General features: G+C 46.7%; 1 protein-coding gene across 8 annotated transcripts in view; it reads right to left on the bottom strand.

Annotated features, from left to right (window-relative positions):
• Positions 1-12604, bottom strand: part of greb1 (growth regulating estrogen receptor binding 1) — a 266669-nt gene that overhangs the window by 13566 nt on the left and 240499 nt on the right. For all 8 annotated transcript variants that reach the window (XM_069886310.1, XM_069886305.1, XM_069886308.1 and 5 more), the window contains 2 exons: positions 10838-11038; positions 2896-3034 (listed from right to left, as the gene is read on the bottom strand). In XM_069886310.1, the coding sequence (XP_069742411.1) occupies positions 2896-3034; positions 10838-11038 (340 nt within the window). The remainder of the gene's footprint in view (positions 1-2895; positions 3035-10837; positions 11039-12604) is intronic.

Raw genomic sequence — 12604 nt, 5'->3', positions numbered from 1 at the left:
AGTGCGCCAAGGGACTAACTGGGCACTTGGGTGGGGATGAGTTGGGTTGCCTTGGTGAACATGGGAGCAAACATTTAGCCAGCAGAGCGCCCCAGTCATGCCCCAGTGCAGCAGCTGTTTGAATAAAGTTTCAATAAAGTTGTATTGGAATGAAATGGCAGCAACCAGGATGAAGAGGCGGCCGATGCTGCTCACCGCTGGGTCAACTCTCCCAAAGTGTCTCCCTATCCCTGCCTAGTAAGAAGAACTTTATATTTATTAGTATTAAGTATATTAGTAAGGCTTTATCTGTAAACTTGGGGAAGTGGGCTAATTATGAAAGTAGCTTGGATAACGTAACAGTTAGCGGAATGGTTGGAGTTCGAATTTAATTTTAAATTTTGTAAGTTACAGGAATTACTTGATTAATTTGAACTTTACATAATGAAAGACTACAACAATGATTTCAAATTAATTTACATTTTATGTTCTTTTGTCTTTTAAACAGTGTATTCTTAAAGCAGGTGTATTGATTAGGCATTGTAAGAGTGAGTCTAATTCAATCGGAAAATTTGTATTTCCAACATCCACGATCCCTGTTGGTGACGGATAATAGGATTATTTTTGTATTTTCTATCATAGGAAGAATAGAAAAGCTGTGCCTACAGTGTGGGACAGATCATATTCAGCAAATAATAGATTTACCGTAGATATTTGTGTAATAGTCGAGTATTTTGGACCAAAATTTTCCAGGTCAAATTTTGGTGGGGGGGGGGGGCTGGGTTTGACATTTACCTGGGCCATACTTTTGACAATGGTAAGTACCAGCATTGTTCAAATCATTGGGAGTTCAGATGGGGGGGGGTGGTTGGGGTGAGAACCTATGGCCGAGGCATCGGGAGCTCTGGTGGGTGGGGAGCCTAGAGGAGGATCAGCGGTTGGAAGCTTGGCAGCTCAGATGGGCAAGTGGCTGGGGTCTAGGAGAGAGTCTGTGCCCAGGACATCAGGAGCTCTGGGCAGCCGGGGCAAGGATCGATAGTCAGGATGTTGGAGCTCCGGTGGGTGGGTAGCTAGGGCTAGGATCTGTGGTCAGGGCATGGAAGCATGGATGTGTGGGTGGTCAAGACATCGGGAGCTTGGATGGGGGGGGGGGGAGGGGGGCGTAGCCAGAGAAAGTATCTACAGTCAGGGCATTTGGAGCTTGGGGGGGTAGAGATCAGGATGTCGGGAGCTCAGATGGGTGGGCTGTCAAAATCATGGAGGGTTGTGAGCTTGGATGGTCAGGCAGCCAAAGTGAGGGTTCATATTTGGGGTGTGGGACCTCAAATGGGTGGGAGGTTGGGGCATCAGGAGCTCAAATAGGTGGGCTGTCAAAAACACGGAGGGTCTTGAGCTTGGATGGTCAGGCAGCCAAAGTAAGGGTTCATAATTGGGGTGTGGGAGCTCAAATGGGTGGGAGGTTGGGGCGTTGGGAGCTCAGATGGTTGGGTGGCTCAGGTGAGCGTTTGCATTTGGGATTTGGGAGCTTGGATGGGTGGGTGGTCAGGGCCAAAAATAGGACGGCCAACCTTTACACGGATCACATGATTTTAAGGCCATAAATAAAGGTGGGGGTTTGACTATTACTTGAGATTGACTATTACACAGGTATATGCAGTACCTTAGAATTGGCAACAACAGCCTTGATTTCAAGTTCAAGGTTCACTCTGGACAACTTCTTTGTACAGCCACTGTTGAAACAACTAGGAAACAGGCTATTTCAGAATTGCTCAAATCTCATGGCATGTTCATAGCTAATGGTCCCTTTGTAAAGGAGCATCTGGCAAAGAGTGATCACACGTGGAATTTCACATTTTGTTTAACTGTGAGAAAATTAATTCTAAAACTTATACATCAATAATATCAATGACTAAAATAGATTGACCAGTGGCAATCATTTAAGAAGATACTTCATAATTATTAAAGATATATAAACCATCAAGAATCAGTACTCAAAATATTTAATAACGGGGAAAGTTATTAAATATGAAAAAAATTGCACTTTGTTATGAAAATTAAAAGTTTGAATTTTTTTAAAAATGAGAGCAAACTAAGAAATTTTTAAAAATAGAAAGGAATTCTCCAATGATTGGAAGGGGGAATTAACAATGAGAAATGAGGAAAGAGGAATTTTGAATAAATATTCTCATATCTTTCTTCATGCTATAAAGCATATGTTGCAGACCAATAGAAGTAGAAAATCTGATGGGAAGAGGGAGGCCAATTGAAGCAACCATTAGAGAAGAGATACCGGTTAAACAATGAGAATCAAAGGCTAGAAATATACAGGCGACCACAGATGCTGGAACTTGAAGCTAAGCACAATGGGTTTTGATAAAAGGTTTCAGCTCAAATCTCTGACCTTTTTCAACTGATGTGGCTTGACCTGCTGAGTTCTTCCAGCAGATTGTGTTTTGTTTAGGATCAACGGCTGATAGCCCTGACTGTCTCTAGCCAGTGCCACAAAAGAAATAGCTCCAGAGAAGGCTCCCTGGATTTTTGAAAGATTCCAATGGATTAAAAGTAATGGTGAAACTTCCTATTCAAGAATGGAGATTGAACAAAGGCAGACAATTTGGTCCAATGAACCAAATGATACAATTGTGGGAATGCTGGAATCCCTTACTAAGGAGGCAAGAGCAGACATTTAGAATTTAAATCCAAGACATATACAAACATTGACAAATGATCAATCTGCTTCCTGGGGAGTGATCTGGCAGCTCATCTCCATCTGAGCACACATCGCCAGGTTCAACTGACCCCAGGCTGTCTCTTGTAATTAAAATCACCTCTGAAATCCAATTAAAAATTTACACCAAGTGATCTTTTCAAAGCATTAAAACCTGAAGTGAAATGCTGAACAAAACCCACCCTTACCTTTCAGAAAGTGGAATTTTTTCAATATACTTGCTGTGACAAATGAGTCACATAGATACAAGAGGATTCCACTGAAAGCAAGGCCACAACTGTTGATATTTAAAGAACGAGGACGGGAACTCACAAAGCACACTGTAATCTGAAATATTAAAAAATGAGATTTCAAATGTCATAACCTTTTAACCTACACAATCCCATTCATTTACAAAATTGACATAAATAGCACAGTTTGGGATGAATATAATTTTGAACATGAGTTGCAGCCGGCAAGTAACCCTTAGCTTAGCCCACTGCTCTACTCATTATACACCCATGACGATGTGGCCAGGCACAATTCCAATGCTATCTACAAATTTGCCGATGACACTACAGTTGTTGGCATAATCACTATCGGCCATGAGGAAGCATACAGGAAGGAGATAGATCAGCTCATTGAGTGGTGTCACACCAACAATCTTGTGCTCAATGTTAGCAAAACTAAGCAGATGATTGTGGACTTCAGGAGAAAGTCAGGAGAATATGACCCAGTCCTCATCAAGGGCTCAGAAGTGGAGAGGGTCAAGAACTTCAAATTCCTAGGTGTCAACATCTCCAAGGATCTGTCCTGGAGCTTCCACGTCGATGCAATCATGAAGAAGGCTCGCCAGCAGCTATACTTTGTGGGGGGTTTGAGGTGACTCAGTACATCACTAAAGTCTCTCGCAAACTTCTACAGGTGTACCATGGAGAGCACTCTGGCTGGTTGCATCATTGTCTGATATGGAGGCACCAACTCTCAGGACAAGAATAAACTCCAGACGGTAGTTAACTTGGCCTGTAACATCACTGGAACCAGCCTTCACTCCATCGAGGACATCTACATGAGGAGGTGTCTTAAAAAGCAGTCTCTATCCTCAAAGACCCCCACCACCCAGGCCATGACCTCTTCACTCTGCTCCTATTGAGAAAAAGATACAGGAGCCTAAAGACAAGCACTCAGTGACACAAGGACAGCTTCTTCCCCACTGCCATCAGATTCCTGAAAAATCAATTAACCAAAGACGCTGCCTGCCTTACTTTTCCTGCACTATTTTGTTCCTTTTCATTTATTGTAAGGTGGTTTACATGAATGTTTGTACTACGATGTTGCCACAAAACAATGAACTTCGTGTCTTGCTCATGACAATAAATTCTGATTCTGATCCCTGAGGCATAAATAATACATGTGACCAAATATTCAGCCAATTCTTGAAGATTGAAGTGGACAAGGATACCAGCCACCATTATGTCAACCTTTTATAGGAGCTCTATCGAGAACATCCTGCCCGACTGCAACACAATGTGGTGCGGTTGTTGCAGAGAAATAGATCGGATGTCAATCCACAGGACCATAAGAAAGGATCACTGGAGTCTCCCTCCTCCCCTTCAACATGATCTACCAGGATTGTTATCCGAAGAGAGTGAGCAAAATCATTGAGGACCCTTTCCACCCTGCGCACAACATCTTCCACCTGCTCCCGTTGGGGAGTATCAGAGCTGGCACCACCAGGCTGAGGAACAGCTTCTTCTCAAGGTCAGTGAGAGTGCTGAATGACCCAAGGAACTACCCATACTAACCATTTGAGACTCCCGTTTGCATAATATTGATTTAGTTATTTTTATAGATAAAATATTTGCGCTGCATATGTATTATTTTTCTGTATGTGTGCAATGTCTGGTTGTGTGTCTGCTTGTTTTGCTTTAAGGATCGGAGAACGCTGTTTTGTCAGGTTGTACTTGTACAATCAAATGACGACTTGATTTTTCTCTTTGTACCTAGGCAGATCATCTTCAGGTCTGACAGTGGTGAGCTGCTTGGGTGTGTGCAGGAAAACACTGAATTTAATGTTGTCTTCTTTCTTCTTTGGCTTGGCTTCGCGGACGAAGATTTATGGAGGGGGTAAAAGTCCACGTCAGCTGCAGGCTCGTTTGTGGCTGACAAGTCCGATGCGGGACAGGCAGACACGGTTGCAGCGGCTGCAGGGGAAAATTGGTTGGTTGGGGTTGAGTGTTGGGTTTTTCCTCCTTTGCCTTTTGTCAGTGAGGTGGGCTCTGTGGTCTTCTTCAAAGGAGGTTGCTGCCCGCCAAACTGTGAGGCGCCAAGATGCACGGTTTGAGGCGATATCAGCCCACTGGCGGTGGTCAATGTGGCAGGCACCAAGAGAATTCTTTAGGCAGTCCTTGTACCTTTTCTTTGGTGCACCTCTGTCACGGTGGCCAGTGGAGAGCTCGCCATATAACACGATCTTGGGAAGGCGATGGTCCTCCATTCTGGAGATGTGACCCATCCAGCGCAGCTGGATCTTCAGCAGCGTGGACTCGATGCTGTCAACCTCTGCCATCTCGAGTACTTCGACGTTAGGGATGAAAGCGCTCCAATGGATGTTGAGGATGGAGCGGAGACAACGCTGGTGGAAGCGTTCTAGGAGCCGTAGGTGATGCCGGTAGAGGACCCATGATTCGGAGCCGAACAGGAGTGTGGGTATGACAACGGCTCTGTATACGCTTATCTTTGTGAGGTTTTTCAGTTGGTTGTTTTTCCAGACTCTGTGTAGTCTTCCAAAGGCACTAGTGCTGCTATGTTAATGGCGCAGAACTAAAGTTGAAGTGAAGTGAGCTCGAGGCAGCAGATAATTGGATGAGGGGATAGGTCTAGTCCTCCGGCTCCCACTCAGGTCAGCATTTGAAACCAATGAAATCTTTTAGGGCTGCCCTCCTGTTATCCTTGATTAGGCCACTTGTAAATGGATTTTAGAACCTAACAGATGTCCCTTTAATATTGTGCACTGATTATACTTTCACTTACACAGAGGTTTCAGCTTCAGAATTTGTAAATAATTGCAGTACATTTCTTTTACTGTGGTAATATACTCAGCAGCGGCCCCGGCCCCGGTCCGGGCTTAGGGTAGACGGCGGCGGCCCCGATACGGGCAGGAGCAAGCGGGAGACGGCGGCCCCGGCCTCGGTCGAGTGAGGCAGGCGGAGGCCCTGGTCCGGACAGGGAGTGGGAGGCGGCGGCCCCAGTCCGGGCACAGGGAGAGCAGCAGCGGCCCCGGCCCCGGTCCGGGCGAAGGGTAGACGGCGGCGGCCCCGATCCGGGCAGGAGCAAGGGGGAGACGGCGGCCCCGGCCTCGGTCGAGTGGGGCAGGCGAAGGCCCCAATCCGAGCAGAGAGTGGGAGGCGGCGGCCCCAATCCAGGCACAGGGTGAACTGCGACAGCCTCGGCCCCGGTCCGGGCAGTATGGACCGACCTAGGAGGGGAGGCAGGCCCCTCCAGCCCGGGTAAGAAACCTGCATAGGAGAAGGCCACTCCGATATAAAACCTACGACCCAAGGACCTCGCTGCCACGTCCCAGCTTGCTTGGCCACGGCACACGAACCATGGGTGTAAAGGGTGGGGCCAGTACTGCGCGCACTGCACTCCACCTAAAAGCTCCTTTGCGCAGGCCCGAGGACAGGTCCACGTCCTCCCCCTCCACGTCCTCCCCCTCCACGTCCTCCCCCTCCACGTCCTCCCCCTCCACGTCCTCCCCCTCAAAAGATGCTCACAAACTCAAGCTAGCATGCTGGAACATCAGAACCATGCTAGACAAGGCAGACAGCCACCGACCTGAACGTCGGTCTGCCCTCATTGCACATGAACTCCTCAGACTTGACATCGACATAGCCGCTCTCAGTGAAGTCCGCCTGGCAGATGTAGGCAGCCTCCAAGAACGCGGCGCGGGCTACACACTCTACTGGTCTGGCAAGCCTTCGGATGAATGACGCCTATCTGGTGTAGGTTTCATGGTCAAGAGCTTCATTGCCTCCAAACTCGAAAACCTTCCTACAGGCCTCTCGGACCGAATCATGTCCATGCGACTCCCACTTCAAAACAAGCGTCACATCACCCTCATCAGTGTCTATGCTCCAACCCTCCAGGCGGAACCAGCAGAAAAGAACAAGTTCTACACCGACCTGCGCAACCTCATCCAACGTACCCCTACAGCCGACAAGGTTGTCATCCTGGGCGACTTCAACGCTCGTGTCGGCAAAGACTCAGAAACCTGGCCAGGAATCCTGGGCAAGCATGGCGTCGGCAAGTGCAACGACAATGGGCGCCTCCTGTTGGAGCTCTGCGCAGAACAGCGACTTGTCATTACAAACACCCTTTTTCAGCAGAGGGACAGCCTTAAGACCACCTGGATGCATCCCCGATCCAAACACTGGCACCTCCTAGACTACATCCTGGTGCGAGAAAGTGACAAACAAGATGTGCTCCACACCAGGGTCATGCCTAGCGCGGAATGCCACACTGACCACCGGCTGGTTCGCTGCAAGCTCAACCTTCACTTCAAGCCAAAGCCCAGGAACAATAAAGCCCCCAGAAAGAGGTTCAATGTTGGAAACCTGCAGTCAGACGAAGCGAGAGGAAACTTCCAGGCAAACCTCAAAGCAAAGCTCGACGTTGCAACCCGCCTCACGGACCCGTCCCCTGAAACCCTCTGGGATCAGTTGAAGACTACCATACTGCAATCCACTGAAGAGGTACTGGGCTTCTCCTCCAGGAAAAACAAGGACTGGTTTGACGAAAACAGCCAGGAAATCCAGGAGCTGCTGGCAAAGAAGCGAGCTGCCCACCAGGCTCACCTTACAAAGCCGTCCTGTCCAGAGAAGAAACAAGCCTTCCGTCGCGCATGCAGCCATCTTCAGCGCAAACTCCGGGAGATCCAAAATGAGTGGTGGACTAGCCTCGCCAAACGAACACAGCTCAGCGCGGACATTGGCGACTTCAGGGGTTTCTACGAGGCTCTAAAGGCTGTGTACGGCCCCTCACCCCAAGTCCAAAGCCCGCTGCGCAGCTCAGACGGCAAAGTCCTCCTCAGCGACAAGATCTCCATCCTCAACCGATGGTCAGAACACTTCCAATCTCTTTTCAGTGCCAACCGCTCAGTCCAAGATTCCGCCCTGCTCCAGCTCCCTCAACAGCCCCTAAGGCTAGAGCTGGATGAGGTTCCCACCCTGGATGAGACATATAAGGCAATCGAACAACTGAAAAGTGGCAAAGCAGCAGGTATGGATGGAATCCCCCCAGAAGTCTGGAAGGCTGGCGGCAAAACTCTGCATGCCAAACTGCATGAGTTTTTCAAGCTTTGTTGGGACCAAGGTAAACTGCCTCAGGATCTTCGTGATGCCACCATCATCACCCTGTACAAAAACAAAGGCGATAAATCAGACTGCTCAAACTACAGGGGAATCACGTTGCTCTCCATTGCAGGCAAAATCTTCGCTAGGATTCTACTAAATAGAATAATACCTAGTGTCGCCGAGAATATTCTCCCAGAATCACAGTGCGGCTTTCGCGCAAACAGAGGAACCACTGACATGGTCTTTGCCCTCAGACAGCTCCAAGAAAAGTGCAGAGAACAAAACAAAGGACTCTACATCACCTTTGTTGACCTCACCAAAGCCTTCGACACCGTGAGCAGGAAAGGGCTTTGGCAAATACTAGAGCGCATCGGATGTCCCCCAAAGTTCCTCAACATGATTATCCAACTGCACGAAAACCAACAAGGTCGGGTCAGATACAGCAATGAGCTCTCTGAACCCTTCTCCATTAACAATGGCGTGAAGCAAGGCTGTGTTCTCGCACCAACCCTCTTTTCAATCTTCTTCAGCATGATGCTGAACCAAGCCATGAAAGACCCCAACAATGAAGACGCTGTTTACATCCGGTACCGCACGGATGGCAGTCTCTTCAATCTGAGGCGCCTGCAAGCTCACACCAAGACACAAGAGAAACTTGTCCGTGAACTACTCTCTGCAGATGATGCCGCTTTAGTTGCCCATTCAGAGCCAGCTCTTCAGCACTTGACGTCCTGCTTTGCGGAAACTGCCAAAATGTTTGGCCTGGAAGTCAGCCTGAAGAAAACTGAGGTCCTCCATCAGCCAGCTCCCCACCATGACTACCAGCCCCCCCACATCTCCATCGGGCACACAAAACTCAAAACGGTCAACCAGTTTTCCTATCTCGGCTGCACCATTTCATCAGATGCAAGGATCGACAATGAGATAGACAACAGACTCGCCAAGGCAAATAGCGCCTTTGGAAGACTACACAAAAGAGTCTGGAAAAACAACCAACTGAAAAACCTCAAAGATAAGCGTATACAGAGCCGTTGTCATACCCACACTCCTGTTCGGCTCCGAATCATGGGTCCTCTACCGGCACCACCTACGGCTCCTAGAACGCTTCCACCAGCGTTGTCTCCGCTCCATCCTCAACATCCATTGGAGCGCTTACACCCCTAACGTCGAAGTACTCGAGATGGCAGAGGTCGACAGCATCGAGTCCACGCTGCTGAAGGTCCAGCTGCGCTGGATGGGTCACGTCCCCAGAATGGAGGACCATCGCCTTCCCAAGATCGTGTTATATGGCGAGCTCTCCACTGGCCACCGTGACAGAGGTGCACCAAAGAAAAGGTACAAGGACTGCCTAAAGAAATCTCTTGGTGCCTGCCACATTGACCACCGCCAGTGGGCTGATAACGCCTCAAACCGTGCATCTTGGCGCCTCACAGTTTGGCGGGCAGCAACCTCCTTTGAAGAAGACCGCAGAGCCCACCTCACTGACAAAAGGCAAAGGAGGAAAAACCCAACACCCAACCCCAACCAACCAATTTTCCCTTGCAACCGCTGCAATCGTGTCTGCCTGTCCCGCATCGGACTTGTCAGCCACAAACGAGCCTGCAGCTGACGTGGACTTTTTACCCCCTCCATAAATCTTCGTCCGCGAAGCCAAGCCAAAGAAAGAAGATACTCAAAGATCCAGAAGTTGAAACAATAGCAGCTTCACTCAAATCAGGAGATCTGAAAGCAACAGGTTATGTGGACAAACACGACATTTGCTTGTGCAACAAATAACGCAAGGAGCTTCATGGGGTAGATCTGATGATATGGCGACATCTCCTACCATATTCCAACATGTCCACCCCTCGAATATGTTGACTTCAACTGCACAAGTCTTCTTGACAGGCACTACCAGGAAAAAGCTTGAGAGAAAAACTGATGGACTAAATTGTGCTCACAAAGAATAAGACATTGCAACCCAGAATTAGGAAGGAGAAAGAGCTGACTCCAGTGTTATTTCACCATGCTATCCTCTCACCTCTGCCTGCCCCCGCAAGATCAAAGAATGTGCCATTGTACCACCACATTCATGATAATGTGATATACTTCTCACTTCACAGTAAACCACCACTTACTCTACCTGCTGCATGTCTCTTCATGATGTCCACCCAACTCATCTTGCCACATCCTTTCTGCCACCTCACACTCTCGTCCAGTAGATTGAAAACTACCAATGCCTCCATATTTCTCTTGAGGACATCTGTTCACTGACAAACATGGCCTTTGATATCACAGTAATCTGGCAAATAATTGGATTTACATGGTGGCATTCATGGAGAGTTGATACACAAATGCTCACACCTTGTCCTTATCGAAGCCTCATCATCTTATGATACTTTCTAAAAATCAGGATCAGAAAAGTATCCATGGAAGTTACGTGACTCTCCTTCAACTACAAACCTTAAGCTTCATGTATTCTACGTATTCCCACTCGGTAATGTCATCCTCCTCATCTCACCCAGCTCCCCAGGTTCTATGACTTCTTGTTACCAAAAAAGAAAATCCCTCTCTACACCAGGCCAGATTACTCTCTAAAAGTCAGCCAGAATTAAAACTCAAGTAGTGTCATACAAGGATTATGTTGTTATTTGATAACAATGTGCTGTGGTGTACTGGCTGAAACCTGATAATAAAATTGTGACCTTTCATATTTCATAACTGTTCTCTAGGCAAAACATTTATTTATTAATTCAATTATAAATGAGAGAAGGGGAGGGAGGGAGAGAGAGGACATTTTATGAGATTAGTGCCATACCTCTTGTCCCAAGTTAAGATAGCAATCCATTGACAGCACTGGATGATTGTGGTTCTTCACAGACAATGGAAAAAGATTGTTGCTGGTCTGTTGCAAATATTTTTCAAGCAGTAACTGAGCAGGTGCCGCTAAAAATGTGTGTTTGCTGTCTGGAGCACAGATATATTGAGATGGAGAAATTGACATTGGCACATCAGGAACCTGTAATGTGGGCAAATGTATACAGTATGATCATAAAATAGCTTTTTTTTGAGCTTGAGCTAGACAAGATATAAAAGTATTAAAGTGTAACAGACATTCAACGAGACACTAAAATAAAGATGGCCTTTCTGACTGTATTTAATGCCCGACTAAAGAGAAGTGGGAATGTAAACACAAACTGAAATGGATGATTAAGTCTGCATCCAAAACTTTGACTTCCGTCAACTTTAGACTCAGCCCCACATACTGCTAATTGTTAAGTTTATTGATAGTCATTTCGGTTTCTTGTAGGGATGGCAAAGTTAGCATAGCCTCCAACATGACTGGTGTATTTGGGGGCACGATCTCATGGCCCATTACCATCCTGCATGTATAATTTTTTTAAGATTTTAAGATATTACAGCACAGTACAAGCCCCTCAGCCCTCAATGTTATGCTGATCTATATATTCCTCCCAAAAAAATACCAAAACCTTCCTACCGCTTAACGTTCTTTTTTTCTTTCATCCATGTGCCTGTGTAAGAGTCTCTTAAATGCCTCTAATGTTTCATCTTTCACCACCACCCCTTGCCAGGCATTCAAGGCACCCACAACTCTCGGTATAAAAACCTTGCCCTAAACTTTCCTCCCTTCACTTTGTACAGATGTCCTCTGCCACTCTCACCCTGGAAAAAAAGTGCAGGCTGTCTACCTTATCTATGGCTCTCAGTATCTTGTAGACCTCTATTAAGACACCAACTCATCCTTATTTATTCCAAAGAGAAATCTTATCTCTGCTAAACTTGCCTAATAGGCCTTATTTTCCAATCCAGGCAACATCCTGGTAAATCTCCTTTGCATCCTCTCCATAGCTTCCACATCCTTCCGACCAGAACTGAGCACAATACCCTAAGTGTGGTCTCACCAGAGATTTGTAGAGATTCAATATAACCTCCCGACACTTGAACTCAATTCTCCTACTAATGAGGCCCAGCATCCCAAAGGCCTTCTTAACAATCCTACAAACCTGCAGATAATCCTTCCATCCTCGTCAATAAATGACAACAATCCCAGCACAAAGGGGTTGACTCTAAACTGCTTCACCACTTCACTGTTAACAAACCACTAGGGAAATGGTTGTCATCAGAACCACCTCAAAAGGAAACAAGAATAAACAATAAATGCTTGCCTTGTTTATTTGTTTGTTATGTCACACCCATTTCCCAGAAATGGATGTCTTGTTTTCTTGACATTTACCAAAATGTGATGTGAAATATGATGAAGCAAGCTGCAAACTCCCATTTGCACTGTCCTCTGCTCCCTGACAAATCACTGGCTTTATAAACATGAAGCAAGAAGAGAGTCAACACAGAGAACAACTGTTGCTCTGGGCAAAAATCCATCTTTTCCTAGAAGGCGCTATGCTGAAATTATTAAGATATGATGTACTTAATTATTCTATAGCAAGATAGGTCACATGCATTATCACATTGGTATCACAGCGTATATTGTCTGGAAATTAACAATATTAAATTGTAACCATGGTCTATACAGAAATTTAAAAAAAGAGCACAGTGAACTCGTTTA

This window comes from Narcine bancroftii, chromosome 6 (genome assembly GCF_036971445.1).
Source record: "Narcine bancroftii isolate sNarBan1 chromosome 6, sNarBan1.hap1, whole genome shotgun sequence".
Taxonomy (NCBI): Eukaryota; Metazoa; Chordata; class Chondrichthyes; order Torpediniformes; family Narcinidae; genus Narcine; species Narcine bancroftii.
Note: the sequence above shows the minus strand (reverse complement) of the source record. Positions and strands in the feature narration are given on the sequence as shown.